At 36.6% G+C, this 22,028-nt stretch overlaps 1 protein-coding gene across 2 annotated transcripts in view; it reads left to right on the forward strand.

Moving 5' to 3' along the window:
- ITGBL1 (integrin subunit beta like 1) overlaps positions 1 to 22,028 on the forward strand; it is a 251,149-nt gene that overhangs the window by 134,462 nt on the left and 94,659 nt on the right. For both annotated transcript variants that reach the window (XM_009192181.4, XM_003914046.4), the window contains exon 7: positions 4,967 to 5,113. In XM_009192181.4, the coding sequence (XP_009190445.2) occupies positions 4,967 to 5,113 (147 nt within the window). The remainder of the gene's footprint in view (positions 1 to 4,966; positions 5,114 to 22,028) is intronic.

Here is a 22,028-nt window from a genome sequence, read left to right on the forward strand (position 1 = left end):
GATACTCTTCACTCCAGTTAGAATCGGTTTTATTATAGAATTATAATTAAAAAAGACAAAAGAAAACAAACGTTGGCAAGGAGGTAGAGAAGAGAACACTGACACACTGTTGGTGAAAATGTAAATTAGTACAAACACTATAGAAAACTGTATGGAGGTTCCTCAAAAAATTAAAAATAGAACTATAATATGCATATGATTCCATAATTTCACTACTAGATATATATCCAAAAGAAGCGAAATCAATATGTCAAAGATTTATCTGTACTTCTTTATTTATTGCAGCGCTATTTACAGTAGTCAAGATATGGAATCACAAGTGGCCATTAACAGATGAATAGATAAAAAAGTGTGGTATATATACAGAATGGATAATTCTACCATTAAAAAAAGAAGTCCTGTCATTTGCAACAATATGAATGCAACTGGAGGTCGTCATGTTAGGTGAAATAAGACACAGAAAGAGCTTATTTCAAAAACTAAAAAATTGGAATCTAAAAATAAAATTGGGATCACAGAAGCAGAGAGTTTAAAATGTGGTTACCAGAGACGGGAGGAGGAGGATGGGAGGATGGGGAAAGGTTGGTCTGTGGTCCAAGTTACAATCAGATAGCGGGAATAAGTTCAACTTCTATTACACAGTAGGGTGAGGACAGTTAACAGTAAGACATGGCATATTACAATTAGAAAATAATTAGGGAAGCTTTTGAATGCCCTTACCACAAATGATAGATGCATAAGGTGATGGTCATGTGAAATACCCTAATTTGATCATAATACAACCTATATATGTATCAAAACATGTAATTCTACCCCATAAATATGTACATATAATAATTTTTAAACTCTCGTGGCATTTTTCATAGTAATAACAAAAAAACTTAAAATTCACATGGAACCACAATATACCCCAAATGACTAAAGCAGTCTTCAGCAAGAACAAAGCTGAAGGCACCATAGCTCTTGATTTCAAATTATATTACAAAACTATAGTAATTGGTACTAACATAGGAACAGATACATAGACCAATGAAACAGAATAGACAGCATAGAAATAAACCCATACATTTATAGCCAATTGACTTTAGACAAAGATGACAAGAACACAGAATAGGGAAAAGACAGTTTATTTGATAAATGCTGTTGGGACAACTGGATGTCCACATGCAGAAGAAAGAAATTAGTCTTATACTGTGTATAAAAATCAACTCAAAATGGATTAACGACTTATATGTAAAACCTGAAATTTTAAAACTACTCGAAGAAACATAGGAGAAAAGCTCCATGCCGCTGGTCTTGGCAATGATTTTTTTGGATGTAACACCAGAACACAGATGACAAAAGCAAAAAGAAATGAGTGGGACTGCATTGAACTAAAAGATTTCTACAGCAGCAAAGGAAACAACAAAAATGAAAAGGCAACTTCTGGAATGAGAGAAAATATTTGCAAACCATATATCCAATAAGGGGTTAATATTCAAAATATATGAGTTCTAGTCCATTTTTGCATTGCTACAAAGAAATACCTGAGGCTGGGTAATTTATAAAGAAAATAAATTTATTTTGGGCCAGGCACATGGTGGCTCATGCATGTAATCCCAGCACTTTGGGAGGCCGAGGTGGGCAAATCAGTTGAGGAAAGGAGTTATAGACAAGTTTGGCCAACATGGTAAAACCCCATCTCTACTAAAAGTACAAAAACTAGCCAGGCATGTTGACACACACCTATAGTCCCAGCTACTGGGAAGGGTGAGACATGAGAATCACTTGAACCTGGGAGATGGAGGTTGCAGTGAGCCAAGGTCGTGCCACTGCACTCTAGCCTGGGCAATAGAGTGAGACTCTGTCTCAAAAAAATAAATAAATCAGTAACCAAAACCAAAAACCAAAAACAGGTCTATTTTGGCTCACGTTTCTGCAGCCTGTACAGGAAGCATGGCACCAGCTTTTGTTCCTGGTGAGGTCTCAGGAAGCTTCTAATCATGGCTGAAAGTGGAGGCAGAGCTAGTGCATCACATGGCGAGAGAGAGGAAGACAGAGCGAACAAAAGAGGTTGAGAGAAGGTGGGACGCTCTTTTAAACAACCAGATCTCATGTTAATTACCAGAGCAAGAACTCCCTCATCACCAAAAGGACAACATTTAGCCATTCATGAGGGATCTGCTCCCATAGTCCAAACACCTCCCACCAGGCCCCATCTCCAGTATTGGGGAATACATTTCCACATGAGATTTGGAGAGGACAAACGTTGAAACTGTGTCTAACTCATACAACTCAATAGCAAAAACGTCAAATAACCAGATTTTAAAAAATGGGCAAATGACCGGCATAGACATTTTTCCAAAGAAGATATGCAAATGGCCAGTGGGTATATGAAAAAGTGCTTAACATCACTAATGAGGGAAATGCAAATCAAAACCACAATGATATATGACATCACACCTGTTAGAATGGCTGTTATCAAATAGTCAAAAGATAAATGTTGGCAGGGATGTGGAGAAAAGGAAAACTTCCATGTTGTTGGTGAGGATGTAAATTGATACAGCCATTATGGATGATATTATGAAGTTTCCTTAAAAAATCAAAAAGAATTATACAATCTAGGAATTTCTGGATATATGTACAAAGGAAATGAAATCATCGTCTTGAAGAGCTGTCTGCACTCCATGGTCACTGGAGCATTATTCCTAATAACCAAGATATGAAAACAACGCAAGTGTCTGTTATAAGATGAGTGGGTAAAGAAAACGTGAGATATCTATATATAGATATATATGTAACATGATTTGATATGCATATGCATAATATGCATATATTTACATCAATCTGTTATCTATATATATACACACACACATGTACCCAATGATATAGTATTTGTCCCTCAAGAAGGAAATCCTTTCATTTGGCACAACATGGATGAACCTGGAGGACATTCTGTTAAGTAAAATAACCAGACGTAGACAAAAAAACACTTCACGGTCTCACGCATATATGGAATCTAAAAATGTCAAACTCTTAGAAACAGAGTAGAAGGGTGGTTGCCCAGGGCTGAGGGGTAGGAGAAATGGGGAGACTTTGCATACAAACTTTCAAAGTTATAAGATGAATACATGCTGGAGATCTAATGTACAGCATGGTTACTAGAGTTGGTAATACTGTCTACTTGCAATATGAGGAGAGTAGATCTTAGATATTCTCACTGTACATAGACACACACAAAGGTAACTGTGTGAGGTGATGGATATGTTTATTATCTTGGTTGTGGTAATCATTTCACAATGCATATGCATATCTAAATATCATATTACATACTTTAAGTATCTACAATTTTTTTGGTCATTTATACCTCAATAAATCTGGGGGAAAAAAGAGCGACCTCTTCTGAATTCTAGATTTCTTGCTTTTTGTCAGTTTGTGACCCCCAATTTGACTGTGATTGTGAGACCTTAATAAATAGCAATACATTAAATCGTTTATTTAAAAAAAATCCTATTCTGAATAATATTCCATTCTTTGGATGTACCACAGTGTGTTTATCCATAGAGGAATTTTAGATGCATATGACCAACTGAAAAAAAAAAACTGAAAGGACTACATATACTGTATAACTCCAACTATATAACACTGAGGAAAAGGCAAAATTATAGAGGACAGTAAAAAGATCAGGTTGCCAGAGATTGGGGAAAGGCGTGGGAGAGGGACAGATGACTAGGAAGATCACAGAGGGTTTTCAGGGCACTGAAATTACTCCGTATGATACTACAATGGTGAATACATGTCACTATTTGTTTACTCACACTCATACAGTGTACACTAAAAGTGGACCCTAATGTAAACTATTGACTTTGGGTAATGGTGATGTGTCAATGTATGCTCATCAGTTATAACAAGCGTACTTCTCTGGTGGGGATTGTTGGTAATGGAGAAGGCTATGCACGTGAGGGAGAAGGAGGTATATGGAACATCTCTGCATATCTCTCAGTTTTGCTGTGTACCTAAAACTGCTCTAAGAAAAACCTAAGTCTTAAAAGAATATGTACTCTCTCTGATATTGTTTGTAACATGCTCTATAAATGTTAAGTATGTCTACTTGGCTGTTAATGTCCATTTTTTTACATCCATACTGATTTTAATTTCACTTATTGCATTAATTACTGAGAAAGGAACATTTATATATTAAAAAATAGAGTCTAAAGAGCAAAAAAAAAAAAAAATCCTGTTTCAAAAGTATATTGATTGCCCTTCCCTGTGACTCCCCTCCATGCGAATTAATTGCCAAATCCACCAAATACTTCTTTCTGTTTTTCTTTCTTTTTTTTTTTCCTTTTTTTCTTTTCTTTTCCTTTTTTTTTTTTTTTTTTTTTTTTGAGACGTAGTCTCACTCTGTCACCCGGGCTGGAATGCAGTGGCGTGATGTCAGCTTACTGCAATGTCAGCCTCCCGAGTACAAGCGATTCTCCTTGCCTCAGCCTCCTGAGTAGCTGGGATTACAGGTGCATGCCACCACACCTGGCTAATTTTCGTAGTTTTTAGTAGAGACCAGGGTTTCACCATGTTCATCAGGCTGGTCTTGAACTCCTGACCTCATGATCTGCCCTCCTTGCCCTCCTTGCCCTCCCAAAGTCCTGGGATTACAGACGTGAGCCACAGTGCCCAGCCCAAATACTCCTTTAAGGCCCCAGCAGACCAGTACAATCACATGCTCCTGGAATTTGACAGCTTGAAGTTTATAGCCTTACTAAACTGTTTATCTTATCTGTAGTGGTTGCTTTCCTTTACCCCTCAAGATCAATTCACGTAAATCAGTTATTTAAGAATTTGAGAAAAATATGCCTTTGCCTTAATGTGTTCTATTGTATTCATCAAGATCCTGACTCATTTGTGACATTTGCTGTTAGAATGAAAACTAATTCCGACCTCATTATCTTCATGTACATTTTTATTTTTTGCCGCTCTCACCGTGAAGGTCATGGACAGTGTAATTGTGGACGATGTGACTGCAAAGCAGGCTGGTACGGGAAGAAGTGTGAGCACCCACAGTCCTGCACTCTGTCGCCTGAGGAGAGCATCAGGAAGTGCCAGGGAAGCTCTGATCTGCCTTGCTCTGGGAGGGGTAAGTCAGGTCTCTCAGGGCTTGCCACGGCCTTTCCATCATGATTCAAATGAATTCAATGCACACACATCTTAATTTAAAAAACAGCTGAGATCCCTGAATGAGGGGCTATTAGTCTTTTTAGAACTAATAATAAATCCAATCTCCATGAATGAAAGTACACGGAGAAATATATTTCTCTTTCTCTCTACACATATCTTTCGCACACAGACACTCTCTCTCACTCACTGTCAGTCTACTTTAGCCTTAAGGTATGTTCAGTTTCAGTTCAGTTCAGTTCAATGTGACATCAAAAAAAGAAACAGTTTAGACGTTTGCTTAAAGCTTTCTGAATGAGACCATCTAATTGTCCACTGACATTTATAAAACCCAGTAACATTATTTTGAGGACAGTGTTGGCTTTTGAAAATTCATTGTATAAACAAATAGCTATGAATAAGCTTTTGTCATTTTAGAAGGAAGGCATGTAGCCTCAGGTGTGTTCTTGGTATCAGATCAGTACAAATTGGAGAAGGACAAATTCATCTAGAAGAACACAGGTTCCATTCCTCTTGATTTATCAAAACAAGAAATGCAGTTTCACTTCTCACATGACAATAGCGAAGTTAATATGAAGTATACTTTTGAAGAACTCGTAATTGACACTATTACCAATTTTGTTCAAGAAAGAGGAAACAGAAAGAGTTTCTTCACTTGAACATTAGATCAGAAATTTAATTTTACCTTGCATTTTTTTAAAATGTATTTTTAATAGGGATATAGTTCACATACCATAAAATTCACATACCACTCAGTGTTTTAATATATTAGCATAATTACACAGCCATTACCACTGTCCAATTCCAAAAAAAAATGTTTATCATCATAAAATACTCTGTTAGCCTATAGCAGCCACTCCCCATTCTCTTGTCCCAGAACCCCTAGAAACCACCAGTCGACTTTCTGTCTCTATGAACTTGTCTATTCTGAATATTCCATACAAATGGAATCATAAAATATGTGATCTTCTTGCATCTGGCTTTCTCCACTTAGCATAAGTGTTTGCACGGTTTATCAAAGTTGTAGCATATGTCAGTCCTTCATTCCTCTATGGCTGCATAATATCCTGTCGTATGGATACACCACAGTTATTTAACCCTTCATCAGTTAATGGGCATTTGGACATGGGGTTTCTACTTTTTGGCCATTATGAGTAATGCTGTTACAAACATTCCTGTGCAAGTTTTTGGGTGGACATGTCTTTTAATTTCTTTGGAATCTGTATCTGTGCGTGGAATTGCTGGGTCTTAGAGTGACTCTGTTGTACCTTTTGAGGCACCGCAGGACCATCTTCAAAATGGCGATACCATTTTACATTCCACCAGCAGCGTGTGGAGTTTCCAGTTTCTCCACATCTTTGCCATTTCTTGGTATTGTCTGTCTTTTTGATTTTTTACAGTATTCTTTATAAAGAAAACTCCATAAAGTCTCTCAGATTGTTTGCAGCATAGGTATTTTCTCATATCCATTTTCCCCTCATGGTTGTAGGTAGAAGAGTAGAGGACTAGGATATGGGTATAATATATATATATTTTTTAATTTCAGAAATATTTTTGACTAGCTCTGTATTTCATTAGTAACCCCAGACAGGAACCATTGTTCTATCTGCATTGTAATATTGTCATTATAGTGCTGCATAAGCCATCATGCTTTTAAAGAAACAAAGATTAAAATTCATATCCCTCAGACTGCTGATTTACCAACACTTGTAATCTACAGCAAAAAATAATTTTACATTATTATTTTACATTTACAAAAAGCTTTACCTATTGGGCCCAACCATGTTAAAAAAAAAAAAAAAATGAACATAGGAAGGCTAACCAGTGTCTTTTAAAAAAAATCTGTGTATCTTTTCAAAAATGTATTATAATCCTCGGGACAATTCCATTTCAAATTGAAAACCTTGGGAGGGAAAGAAAATGACTTTATCTCAAAAACAGATTTTTGATCTTGAGGAATCTTTTTCAGTTACATTTAAGTTAGAGAACTTTAGGTACAGTGATTTTTGCTGTTATCTTAAAGTGGTAAACACAGCAAAGGGAGGTCTGGTATCTTAAAACATTATTTAAGTTAAAGAGTTCACATTCAGTAAAATTATTTAAACTCCAAATGGTTATGTCACCAGTAGAAGTAAACAGGACAGAAACCAATAGGGATATGCACTTACATTTTAAAACAAAAAAATGAACAAAATGTATACTTTTAACAAATGCTTTCATATTTTGAAGTTAAAAATGTCAAACCATATAATGGAAAAATAAGAAAAGCACACAAAATAGCTCTCAAACAGAGAAAATCACTGTAAGTATATACTTTTACCAATGGTTTTTCGTTTGTCTCTAAATTGTTTAATATGTAGAACAAGTCAAATAAAATTATTGGTGACTTAATATACTCCGCTAGGTTTTTCCTCAAACATGCGTATTTCCTGCCTTTCTCGAGATTCACTGACTTATTTAGCTACCATTTTTAAGCAGCAGAGTATGTTTAAACTTTATTTTATTAAAAAGGTATTGAATAAATGTATAGAATTATGGTTTTAAAAATTATTTATAATTCATTTCAGCCTCTAGAAGTACTTTGAAACTAAATAAGTTTATCAGTTTCCTTACACGAGCAAAGTGATTTCGCGGGAAATCATGACACTATGTAAGATTTTTGAAAACGAAAACCAAGAAGTTATGATGGCCAGTTGAGTGCTTTTGGTCAAGGTCAGGTACCCTTTCTTTCTCATAGTGCTACATCTGCAAACTCATTGGCACTGGATGTTTTGAGGCACGTGACCAGTATGAAAACTTTCAAATAGTTCGTTTTGCAATTTATGAATGAAAACTGCAGCTGTGGTTACATGAGTTAGGAAAGCAATTATAAGACCCATCAGTTTCTCAAGCCTGAGGGCCTCATTAGCTCACGAGCTGGGAAAAAAAAAATCCTAGTAGAGTATACTGAAATTCGTCAGGGACCAGGTGAAGGCATTTACATATACATTATATATCTATAATATATATTATATTTTATATATTTTATATATAAATTTTGTATATATTATATATTTTTAAATATATGTATCAGATATATTTATTATATTTTTAAATATATATATCAGATGAATGCATTTACATATATAATATATCTATAATATATATTTTATATATAAATTTGGTATATATTATATATTTTATATATTTTTTATATATCAGATATATATATCTGATATATTTTTATATATTTATATAAAAAATTTATATATTTATATAAAAAATAAATTTATATATTTATATAAAATATATCAGAAATTAAGTTAAATTATTAGTTTCTGTTGGTGGTGACTAAGTGTGATCATTACGTCTTGAAGGTAGAATAACTTATATGATATCTTGCATTCTGTATCCTGTGATTCCTTGATTTCTATGCCATATTGGCTGTAGATATATTTTCATGTAATGAGATGTATCTCTTGTAACCAATATAGATATAAAGACACTCGTCCTAATTTCGGTTCCTGGGAGTAAAGGTGGGAAAACACTTTATCTAGTCTTCTAGTGTTCTGCTCAAAAACTGTAATGGCTTATGATAGGCTAAACATTAGTTTTACATTCTTCCTGATTTAAGAATACATCATTATTATTATCGATGTTCTCCTGAGCATGAATTTGACTTTGGCTTAAAAAAAAATAAGTGAGTAAAATTAATTTGCATCACATCTGAGCAGAAGCTATAAGAGGCAGTGAAAAATCTGCCATTCTGTCTCAGGCATGAGGATTTGCAGTGCTTGAGATCGTCTCTGACCCGTAAGCCTGGGTCTCTGAATGAGGATGGGTAGCAGAAATCTCTGTTGATCCACCAAGGTCCTATGATGTGAGTGAGAAAGAAACTCCTGTTGTTTTAAACAAGTGAGATTTTGGAGGGAGGTGTTATTGCAGGAGAACTCCTGAATGATAATTGATTCCTCATATAAAATGTGGGGAATATGGTTAAGCCAAGGTAAGCAAACACAACAAAAATCATACTTACGTAATTTATATTTTATATTATATACATAATTTATAAATACCATAATTTATATTCTTGGAGCAGGATTCATGTTCACATCTCTTAGTATTAATTCTTGGATATGTAATACATAGGTCTAAAAAAGATGCATATATTTTATAAGTGATGTATTTATGCTGTTCTATCAACAGCATTTATGTACACTTAGTCAACAGGTAAAATAAGAACATTGATACATTTTTTTAAATTTCCTAAAAACACAATGAGGTAGGAAGACGTATAATTATTATTCTTTTTGCAGAAAAAGAAATTAGATATCTGAACAGTTTGCCATTTTACATAATTCCAGTGGTGCAAGTTTAAAAAAAAAAAAATACATGTTCTCTGACTCCAAGGTTGTTGTTTTGGATAACTTACAGGTTCTTGTTACATGCCAATTTATTGGACAATATATATTAAACATATTTCCTGTTACACATGTAATTCTGCAGAGTCATTGAAATGGCTGCATAATATTCCATTATATGGTTGTAGCAAAATAATTCAATCAATCCTCCTTTTGTTAGATATCTATATGTTCTCTTATTCAAGTTCTAAATGCCATAATTTATATTCTTGCAGCAGGATTCATGTACAAATCTCTTAGTATTATTTCTTGGATATGGAATACATAGGTTTTAAATGAAAAACAGTAAAAAATATTTTGAAGAAAAAAATCTAAAATAGATTATACAGGTATGCTCTCCTGCCAGGGGCATAAGAAAAGTCTTCTTCACCCACTAGTAGTGACAATTTAAATAATCTGCTAGCTCTTCTCAATGTATTTTGCTGTTGGTGTTACCAACTTTTGCCATTTATCAAACTTCTTTCATTGACTTCTATAATCATCAAAACGAATGATTTATCTGCAGGCATTATTATTCAGAGGCTTGTGTTTTCAGTATTTGCCTTCTTTGATCATCATTTGTCCTTGTGTCTAAGTCATCCTTTTGTTTGATACTGCAATCCCATGTGCTTTTCTTATCTGTCCGGTTTGCCCTTTGGTTTTCTTTTGTCAGACTTGTTCTAAGAGGTATTGCTTATGTTTTAGTTCCTTAAACACGTAACCATACACCCCCATAAGGGAAGGTTTGAAATGGAGGAAGAATGATAGATGGAGGCTAATTATTTAATATTGTAACTTCTAGAAAATAGAAACCATGTCCTCATTTTTATCAATTAACATGCTTTAATTAATGAATTAAGAATTGTTTCAATTCCCTTACCTAGGAACATACTTTCAAAGAATAATAGCATGCCAAACTCTCACCATCTGGATATTTTTCAATGAAGTCACAATTTATCTTTCCCTTTTATTGGCAAAGCCCATCTTTAATTTCCTGTTTTATTTTTCAGAGAAGTTTTCATGATACATGTTTCCTTTCCTTTTTTTTTTTTTTTTAAACCTGTCTGTTTTTTACTCTTTGTAGTTTTGGACAATTGAATCATTACCTTTCTTATTCATGTTTACAGAGAGGTTATTTATTTGGAGCAAAGAGAAAGTTTAAAAAAATGGGAAGTCCTTCAAACATTTTCAGTTAAGCAGCATACCATATATAGTGATTCTGATTATATTTCAAAATCCTTTGTGGCCTAATTAACCATCTTATCGTGAGTTAACTGCTGCAGGAAATGTGCTGAGTGTTTAGGTGACAAGGGAACCCCAATGTATTCTTCCAGTAGTACTTTGAGAAAGCAAGTGGGGTTCAGATTTATTCCATTCTGAGCTTTCTGCTAGATTGATTCATTATTTCTGCCAGTACTAGAGGACCCTGGAGTAGTCATGCACTGAATTATGCCATTTGAAATCTAGTTTTTTATAAACTGTAGCCAAAGATGATAAATAAATGACCCTGTAAAATTAACTTATTTACTATTTCTTATCCAAGAGGAATGGTTGTGCTTTTAGTGTGCATCAAATGAGGAGAAATATAAATGAATTGGTGAATTGTTTCAGAAGGAAAGGCCTGGACTTTGTCATGTTATGGACATTAAATGACAAGAATAAGCCTGCGTACCACCAGGGAGTCTTCCATGCACCTTTGAGCATGCTTTGAACTGACAGTGCCTGCTATTACGGCTTGTATATGCTCTATTACCGTGCAATAGCCCACAATAGTAATATTATATGTAGAAATAAAAGAACCAGTTTATCATTTGCTTTCTTTGTACTCATTATATCTTAAACTGTATATGCATCCTACATTTCAGAGCACCTCAGGAATGTAATTGTTATTTATTAAGAGGTTATTAAGGATAGTACTGATATGAGAAGACTGGGATCGAGGGAGAATTAAATAGGGCGCTTCTGGTATCCTTTATCTATCTTTATGGTGTACTTGGATTTCTCTGTGTTGGGACATTGTGTATTCTCATAGAGGCAGCCAAAGGTGCAGGTGCTCAGAGTAGTCGTCTACTTGAAGGTCCTAGTGAAATCCAGTATTAAATCTCTCAGTCATATGATGAAGGAGCATTTACTAAGCTAACGACATAATCTGCATATGTGAAAGGAAATTATTAAAGGGAATGGAAAAGAGCCTTGTTAAATGGAAGAGATAATCTCATGCAAGTTGATTTTTCAGAGACTCCCCTTTGCAGTGGATATTTATGTTCCTTATTTCTCCTCTTGTGTTTGATCTTGCCTTTCATCTTGCTATTTTTATATTCAGCAGAACAGAGAGAAAAGAAGAATCCAGAAGCTGAATTTAATAGTTTTGTTTATTTTTAAGAGATGGTAGAAAATAATTCAGTGGAAAATAAGAAACATAATATTTTTTAATTAACTGAGGTTTTTCTAACTAATAGTCCTGAAAACTGTATTACTACCAAGTAAGAGAGAGTATTTTTTTCCTGTTCTAAATAAACAATCTTTATCTATGGCAACAGAACAGTTTGTATCAAAGATAGGAATTGATCCAAATAAATAGACAAGTTTCATTATATTTTACATTATTTTTATGCTGTAAGTTGAAAACCAGTGAAATTCTTTGGCTAAGATAACTTCCTAGTAAAGACTGCAACCAATATTGTCAAAATCTATTTGAGATGAAAATAGAAAATTGGACTTGAATTTAATTCCAATTTCTCTAAGCAAGTTTAAAATACATGTGTGACAGCTAGGACAGTTTTGTTACTATGATTATATATTTATTTCTATTAAAACACTAAAATTACAGTGCAGATTGTAGTGGAGAGCTTTAGCAGTTATTTACCTGATTCCATTCAATATAAACAGGCAAACCAGATACTTTTATGGAAAACAATTTGCTCTGGTTATCAGCCATAATCTTCATAGAATCAGCCTCAGCAGATGTTCTTTCTAATAGAAAACCAGTGAGGCAGAGTGTTATCCCTTTGTGTAGCCTGTAGAGTCACATAGCTGATCAGAACCTGTGATGCCCCTCTTAGGATACACAAAAATTAATAGGTCTGGTCATTGTGCTATAGTTGCAAAATGAATACAGATACTCTATACTCACAGCATACAGACAACATGTACATCATATTTTCATAAATGATGTTGCTTATCATAGTTAATCCATCTAATATTTATTGATCTTACCACCATGTATCTCTGGGCTAAGCTAGTGGTCAGAAAACTAGGGCTAGGCCTGCATTCTCTTTTTGTAAATAAAGTCTTATTAGATCATTGCCATGCTCATTTGTTTACATTAGCTACTTTCTTGCTGTAATGGCAAAGTTGAGTAGTGGCCACAGAGAGCACATGGCCCACAAAGCCTGAAATATTTATCATCTAGCCCCTTACAGAAAAAGCCTGCTACCCCTGAGCTAAGCATTTGTGATAATTGTGACAGATATGTTGGGAGAAGGGATTGAGTGTCCTGAGAATCAGAGGAAGATGACATTTGCTCAATTTGGGTGCAAATATGGCTTCATGAAATGTGTGAACCTAGTGGGTGTCTACAGAGATAAGTAGTAGCATTAGCCAGATAATAATTTAGAAAAAAACCAAACCAAACCAAAACAAACAAACAAACAAAAAGACATCCCAGGTAGGAGGAACAGCAGGGGCAGAAACTCTGAGTTATGATGGGAATAACGTGTAAAGAACAGGAAGCATACTTGTGATGATTTAGAAAAAATAAGAAAGTGGTGGGAGACAGCCTGGGGTGAAATATGTCTCTCCCCAGCTACCTAACTTCTTCTTGCATGATTGACAGGTTTCAGACAGAAAAAGCCACTTCTCTGCAGAGCTCTCTATGTCATAATTGTCTTATGAGGTTAATTGTTAGTAAAATGATGTCACAGAAATGCCAGGTTAACGTTGTTTCATGCCCATCCATTGGGTCATTGCTAAAATGCCAAGTTTTATGTAACTGAATTTACTGAGATTCAAATTTTTCCATGAACAAGACAAATACTTTAGCATCCTTTCATGTGCCCTTCTGTACCTTGTATCATGTTTACTTAACTACTGACAGAAGATGAGAAAACAAGCAAAAATCCAAAATTGTTTTATTCCAAGGCATTCATATCAGCAAAGTATTAAAATGACAACTGTCAGCAGTCAAATTTGTATTTTGAGAATGAGATTGCTATTATCTAGATATTGGGTATGTATATAGATGCCTACATGTTTAAAATGGCAAAGGGACATGTTGCAGCAGTTAGTTGAACAGTAAGCTACTGGGATAGAGGTGAGTAGACCCTGAGTTAGTCTGGGTTCAGTCACTAGCCAGTTGTGTGACCCAGCAAGGGATACACTGAACTGGAAGCAAAACCCTTCTCGGTGACCTTGAAATTACTCTTTCACCTCTCTTTGCAATAAGTGAATTTGACACTGTGTTCTGACTCATCTGGACCCCTAGATTTTATATCTACTCAATGGACACCATGTCTGTCATTTCTGACTCACCTTCGTAGCAGACTTTGGATCTGGTTTTGCGTAGCTAACTAGACAGACTAAGATCCGACTACGTCTCATGAGAACCATGTGACTAACCCATCATTCTTTCAGACTCCGCTTTCTACCAAGAATCTGCTTGGGATTCAAACTAATATATTCTTCAGTTATGACATTCTTTCCTTTGGAATATAATGATTTAAGATGGATGAGATTTTGGTTCTCCATAAATATTTATTTTTCATGTGTTGCCTACTATTTGGATAAAGGCAAAAAGGCAGGATTCTTTGGCTTCCTATTTAAGTTTATAAATAATTTTGGTCTCTTCGATGCTCAAAATATTCATGCTATGTGGATGTTGGTAAATAATGCCAAATGGCCTGGCATGGTACAGTTGTAAGCTGCTTAAGATTTGGGTAGTCTCTAGGGTGAAACAGCAAATATTTTGAGGTCATGTGTAAAGTCCTTTATAAGGACGTTAACTCTTTTGCCAAGATTTCTTTCTGGATCCCTGTATTGTATAATAGTTAACTAAAGGAAGTTAAAAGGAATGTGAAAAAAAAAAGAGAAAATATGAAGTATGTAGTGCCTGGTAAAGTCTCTCCTACTGCTTCCTTTAATTTGCTGGAAGTCTGGGTATGGTTAATGATACTGTTGAGTTATAGTTGCAATGGTGAGAGAGAATTGCAAAACTCTCCCTCTCGAGTGTAGTGTAATATAATTATTTTAAAAAGGTGGTAGCAAAATCCAAGTGACATATATACATAATACATGCTTGAGTCTAGATATATTCTGGATAACCCTACGTAGAGAGGAAAATCCAGAGAGATTGCAGTTTTTAGGTTAGGCTTCTTAGTAAATAAGATTTTGGATGTGTTAGGAGGCCTGGAGTCTTGTGATCACACAAGGGTATGATAGGGTGAGCACATACTGACACTATTCACCCCTGCTCATCTGTTCATCAGTGATACTCCCCTCTTCACTGCCATGGTCCCTGGAAACACTCCTAACAGGCATCAGTTTCCTGTTTGGGTAGAAAGATACACATGCTGCCCATGCCATGGCTTCCCTCAGCATCCATAGCTTATCAAAGCAGCCAGGCACTGACTGTGAGGGCATGTGCTCTGAGGGGGCAGGGATGGAAGAGATGGCCACGTGGCTGCATGACATTGTCACAGAGCTGATGTCTCACACCATGTATTATCTGTGCGACTCTGTAGAGTTTTGTATTTTTTTAAAAAACTTTTTAGACCCTTAATTTTGTTATCTGTAAAAATGGCATTATAACAATTGCTGTTTTCTTTCAAATGTGAGAGACGCTTGAAATAGTATATATGAAACTTCTTTGTTAACTTTAAACTAATACGCAATTGTAAGGGCTTACAAGGGATTTAAGTAGAGAGCATACAAATAACCTTCGGGGCATACAATTTAATAGAGAAAACAAGGTCAACATTCATTCCTTCATTCACTCACTCAGTCAACATATATTTACCAGGGTCCTCCTGTGTTCCCAGAACCATTCTCAGTGCTGAGAAAAAAGAGACGAGGCAACTGATGTCATAGAGTTTGGGAAAATAAGTTAAACCAGAAAACAAGTGATTTCGGGTAGCTCTCATATTCTCTTGAGAAGGGAAATCAAGAGAATGTGAGAGCGTGGCCGAGATGCAGTCTGGGGCTGCTGTAAGTACGGTGGGCAGGGGCCCTCTCCCGGGAAGTCATATTTGGCCAGATTGGAATATTGAAAGTGAGCCGAATGACAGCTCAGGGAAGATGGCAGAGGAAACAGGAAGACAATTTCAGATTCAAGGGATAAAGTTTTCCAGAAGGAGATGTAAGTCAGGTGGGCTTCATTCTTAAAAAATTCACAGAGGAGATGAGAGCACTTGGAGAGCTTGCGGAAGTATTTTTAAAATACCAGTGCTGAGTTCCCACCTGATTTAATTTGTCTGTGAGATGGCCTGGGCGTCCAGGATTTTAAAAGCTCCCTGGGTGATTCTGCTGAGCAGCCACATGAAGACTCACCACTCTGTAGGGTTGTATAACAGGCACGGTCCTGCAGCGGGATGGACACTTTAGTTTTTGCCCTACTTCCCACTGCGCAAACAGGGCTTTGGGGAGTGCTTAAAAGTTGCACAAAACCTATTGCTCTGTGGTGTCTCTTCCCAAAGCTTTGTTGAATAAGGATAGGAGGGAAAGGAATGAGTCAGCGGAAAGAGCGGTGGATGGGTCCGGCAGGGGTATAGAGAGAAATAGAGAGAGGAGATCTTGAACAATGAACCACCTTAGGCATGTTTGAATACCATCAGCATACAGGACAATGACTATTATTGGCTGAATAGATAGAATTGTCAAAGAGTCCAGAAAAGGGGCTTTGTCAGAAATGCATTTTGGGTTTTCACCATAGATAATTTCTGCTTTGAAAAATAATATGGAGGAATGTATTTAGCTACTCATTTTCCTAGAATAGCCATGGTGATATTTAATAATAAAATATTATTTAGTTCTGTTACCACAAGAGGACTAATCGTTTTCCATGTTGTCTTTTTTCCCATGCATATTATCTTATGTGTTGAGGAGAGGCATTCCTCAGGATTATATTTTCCTTATTAATGAAACTAAGAATTTTGTGGATGAGTCTGAGTAGGTGCAGTTTGAGCACATTTTCCATTATTTAATCAAAGAACTGACCAGCAGATCCATATCAGCTCCCTGCGATCTGTTCCCAGCCCAGCCTTCCTGCTTGGTCCACTGCTAAGCTGGCTCCTTGTCTGCTTTGTCCCCAGGTTTTTGGTTGGGCTTTCACAGTTATGGTCAGAGGTGACACTTCCGAGAAATGAGGCGCATGCTCAGGGGAGCAATGAGCCAATGCTAGGTTAGCAGTAAAACCATTGCACGTTGTCCAGAGGGAGGCTCCTCAGGACCAATGCTAGGAAATAGCCCAGAGAAAGTTAGGCTGTCCTCAGATGCTCCCCAGAAACCCTTCATTTACACAGTGCTTCTTTGAAGAACCCGATTTTGAAACACCCCTTCCCTCTTAGCTACAGGTGACCCCTTGGGATTCACATTGGAGGTATACCCCACTCCTGCCCTCAGGTTAGATTCCTAGAGCTGCAAAAACACATGACCACATATTTGATGGCTGAAAACAACAAATTTATTCTCACAGTTCTGGAAATCAGAAATTTGAAATGGAAAAATGTCAGGATCCCTCCCAAGGATCTAGGAAAGAATCCTCCTTTGCTGTTTCCAACTTCTGGTGGCTTTTGCCATTCCTTGGCTTGTGACAGCATTGCTCCCTTCTCTGCCTCTCTCTTCAGAGACAGCCTTCAGAGAGGCTGTCTCTCTGTGTGTCCAAGCTTCCTTCTCCTTTCTCCCATAAGCGCAATTGGGCCCACCCTAAATCCAGGATGATTCAGCTCTAGTCTTTAATTATCTCTGCAAAGACTCTATTTCCAAATAAGATGGGGTCCTTATTTGGGAACACCCTGGGGTCCTAGGTGGACATGAATTTTGAGGAACACTATTCAACTGATTATACCCTCTTAGGGGAAATCAGGCCTGCTTCCACCAGAGATACTTATTCAGAAAATAAATGTCTTATCCACCATATACTACTTTATTTGCTGATTTGTGCACATTACTTTGGTCTGAATGTTTGTGCCCTTCTTAAAAATTACGTGTTGAAACCTAGCCCCAAAGTCGATGATATTAGAAGGTGGGGTGTTTGGGAGGTGATTAGGTCACGAAGGTGAAGTCCTCATGAAAGGGAATGGTCCTGTTACAAAAGAGACCCCAAAGTGTGGTAGGGCATGTCTGTAGTCCCAGCTACTCAGGAGGCTGAGGTGGGAGGATTTCTTAAGCCCAAGAGTTTGAGGCTGCAGTGAGCCATGATGGCACCACTGTACTTCAGCCGGGGTGACAGAGACCGTGTCTCTAAAAGTAATTATAATAATAAAAATACATAAATAAATAACAAACGAGACCCCAGAAAGCTAGCTTGACAATTCTACCATGTGAGGACGCAGTGAGAAGGTGCCATCTATGTGTAGGAAGCAGACTCTCGCTAGACACTGAATCTTCCGGTGCCTTGATCTTGGGTTTCCCAGACTCCAGAACTGAAAAGCTTGATATCTGTTGTTTATGAACTACTCATCTATGGTATATTTTATAGCAGCTCGAATGGAAAGAGACAAGTATCAAAGTTCAATTAGATACAGCATAAAAAAGAAAGAGAAAAACATAAATCATTACAGTAGAATGTAGTCAATGCTGTGGTGGAGATATTTGAGATGAACTCTGCCTGCAAAATTGAGAGGGTGAGGGAGGTCTTGAATGGTCAGAAGTTTGCTCCTGGAGAAATGGGGAAGAATATGTCCAAGACAGGAAATCCCATTACGAAGCACAGAAAGATGAAAGGATATGATAAGTTCAGGTAATTGTTTCATCCAGCTTATGTATATCCAAGGTAGGATTGGACTCTTTATTTGTAAGTAGATCTCCAGTGTGAATATGAAGTATTTAGGCATACATTCTGGGGGTATAAATCTGTTTCATAAAACTTTCCTTTTGTGGTTCTCAGTTGCTCAGAACCCTGAGATCTGTTTTCTGCCTTCATAGCTAGTTTTCTTTCATTTTCTTTTTATAATTGTTTATTTTTTTGAAATTGAATCTCACTGTCACCCAGGCTGGAGTGCAGTGGCGCTATCTCAGCTCACTGCAGCCTCCGCCTCCCAGGTTGAAGCGATTCTCCTGCCTCAGCCTCCTAAGTAGCTAGGATTACAGGCATGCACCACCATGCCTGGCTAATTTTTGTATTTTTAGTAGAGATGGGGTTTCACCATGTTGGCCAGGCTGTTCTCAAACTCCTGACTTCAAGTGATCCACCCACCTCGGCCTCCCAACGTGCTGGGATTACAGGTGTGCACCACTGCATGCCGCCCATAGCTAGTTTTCTGAGAGCTACTCTCTGATGTGCTTCCTTGGCCAGAATAATATGCATTGTAATGAGGGATTTGGGGAATCCCATATCCAGGGACTCTTAGCCTGGAATTCATGCAACCCAGAGGATGGTTGGGTATCAGACAATGAGAACCCCTTAAAATGGCACAAATATGTTGTGTTTGCCTTTTAATATTTTTGTGCAGAAAGAGTCCATAGCTTCTTTGGCTGGATTATAAAAGGGCTCCATAATGTCAACAAAGGTGGCAGTGATTTAGACATCTCTGCATAAAATCAAACAAAGACTTTTAGCTGTCACAATAGATTATTAAGGGACATATTTTGAGCTACATACACTTTAACTAGGTACTGTATTGTTTACTAAGTAAATTAGTATATTATCCAAAAGGTAGTCAAACATAGAAGTACCTGGTGATACCCAGTTTTATTTATAGTTTTTGATTCTGCTTTAAAAAATATTTGAATCAAAAGGTAGACCAAGCCCCAAATTATTTTACTGTAAGTGATAAGAATTTGTCACTGAAGTTTCGTTTTAGAATAATTGGTAACAAGCAAAAGTTGAAGCAGAGAAAAGAACTCCTCTCCTGTTTTACTCTCATAAGAGAGTGACTTTTGTTCCATAATTCCTTAGGTTTTAGGGTGTATCCATGAGAAGGATCTCTATTCTGATTAATAAATATGGAAGCACTGGATGCTCATAAGAGTACAACCTGGCATTCTAGAAATAATAGGAATACAGAAACAAGAAGAGAAATAATTTTAATTTCTATGCTAATCGAGTTTCATTTGAAAGTGTTTTAAGCAGACCCATCTCATTATGTAAAAATAGTCTTTTATTAAAAATACAGAAATTTAATACAAAATATAATTGGTGCTTTGCAATTCTTACATGACTCTAACCTAGTATTTAGCCAGTTTATAGATTGGCTAACTCAACCTTCAGCCGTATTATTATGGTTTTAACTTTGGCTAGTGAATATCCGTATGAATCTTGTGAATGTGTGGGATATGGCTAAATTGTCAAAGACAATTTCAGTGTGGCAGAGCACCCAGAACCTGAGGAGACAATAGTGAATACATATTAATGGATCATGAAGCAGCAGTAACAGTGGTTTGTTGATATTGAATGATCCAGGGCCTACCTCCTGGGCTTAGAACTATTTTTTCACTATATATTCATGTACTTAATCATTCACTCAATGTGATTAGTTACATTGGCAATATAAGATGACGAGAGAATCTTCCTAGTATTCATTTTAATGAAATAATTTGGGTTGCTGCTATTTACCTCTCTCCATATGCTGCTTATAAATTCTGGTTGATTCCATGGACTTTGTTTCTATGCTATTAACTAGCTACATGGGGGAAAATTATGTTTAGCGAGAATATTGGCTATTTATTTGTTCAACATAGGCAATAGATTAGGAAACTGTTCAAGAGACCATGGTTGATTTCTACTATAGATCAAAGACTTAGCAACAAAAAGCTATGGTGTTGCCGGTACCAGATCACACTTAGCAGCGATCTCCAGTTTGGGACATATAGAGTTGTTCTTTGTTTTCTTTGTCCTAAAAGAATTCTAGCTTTCTTTATTATGTTTTAAAATCCCTTGTCATTAATTACAGTGCTGAGCATGTAAGAAAACTATACAACATCTATTTTAATTAAAAGGCCTTAGATGAAAGTGGCAGAATCCTAATTCAAACAACCAGAAACAAACACATGATTTATGTGCTCACCAACCAAAAAGGACAGGGGTACAGATGACCTTGGGGAAGAATGGTAAAGGGACTTAGACAACCTTACACGGACTCTCTTACTCTTTCACTTTCTCTATCACACCTACACCCATGTACACATACATGCACATGGATTTACACAGCAGCCTCCAACACACACATTTCTGCTTTTATCAGCCCTTAAATCTGAATCTTGTCTATTGCAGATGGATTTTTCTCCATACAGTAGGAACATGAATTTTAGCATCATCTAAGGTTATAGTTTTACTATGCTCTGACCAAGAAAGATTACAGACTTTTCCTTAGCAGTTTAAGGAAGAAAAACAATTCAGGGGAAAAACTCGGATTGACTTTGCTTGGATGAAATGGTCAAGTTTGAACCAATCACTGATGATAGAGGGATGATAGTGTTCTAAACTTGGGTCACCACTGGGGGCAGGTGGGAATTGGGGGAATGAGATGCCAGACTGTAAGACTTTAAGGAGTCCTTCTGAGCAGACCACAGTTTTCAGTAGATACAACTGCATTCAGGTTGATACTGATCTTGAATATCATTGATTATATGTACAACCTTCTTAGTGTAACAAAGATGATACATAGCTTATTTTCAGACTTACAACCAAATGACAGCATGATGAGACAAAAGAATTCATTGATGATTGTGGTAGGTAGAATATGGCCTCCATCAAAGACACCCCTGTAATCTCTTGAATCTGTGAATATGTTAGATTACATGGCAAAGGGTACTTATGATTGCTAATCAAAAGATTATACTGGATCATCTGGGTGCACCCAATAAAATCACAAGGGCCCTTACAAGTGGACACGGGAACGAAAGGGTCAGAATCAAGTGATTCAGCATGAGAAGGACTCAACCTACCACTACTGCCTTTGAAGAGGGAGAAAGGGGGCCAAGAGCCAAGGAATGCAGCATGTCTCTAGAAGCTTGAAAAGGCCAGGAAAGAGATCCTAAAGCCTCCAGAAGGGATGTAGTCTTGATGACACCTTGATTTAAGCACAGCAAAATGATTTTCGACTTCTAATCTCCAGAACTGTAAGATAATAAACGCATGTTGTTTTTAGGCATAAAGTTTGTGGTAATTTGTTATTGCAGGACTAGGAAGTGAATACAGTGATCTTTGAACATATTCTTTGGCATAGTCAACAGAATATACATCAGAAGCTATTTCTGAATTATGTATTCCCATGTATTTTGAAAAGCTTTTTTACAAAAATTCTGAAAAATAATAATGTATAAAAGATTATTTTCTTTACTGAG

Source organism: Papio anubis, chromosome 15 (genome assembly GCF_008728515.1).
Source record: "Papio anubis isolate 15944 chromosome 15, Panubis1.0, whole genome shotgun sequence".
Taxonomy (NCBI): Eukaryota; Metazoa; Chordata; class Mammalia; order Primates; family Cercopithecidae; genus Papio; species Papio anubis.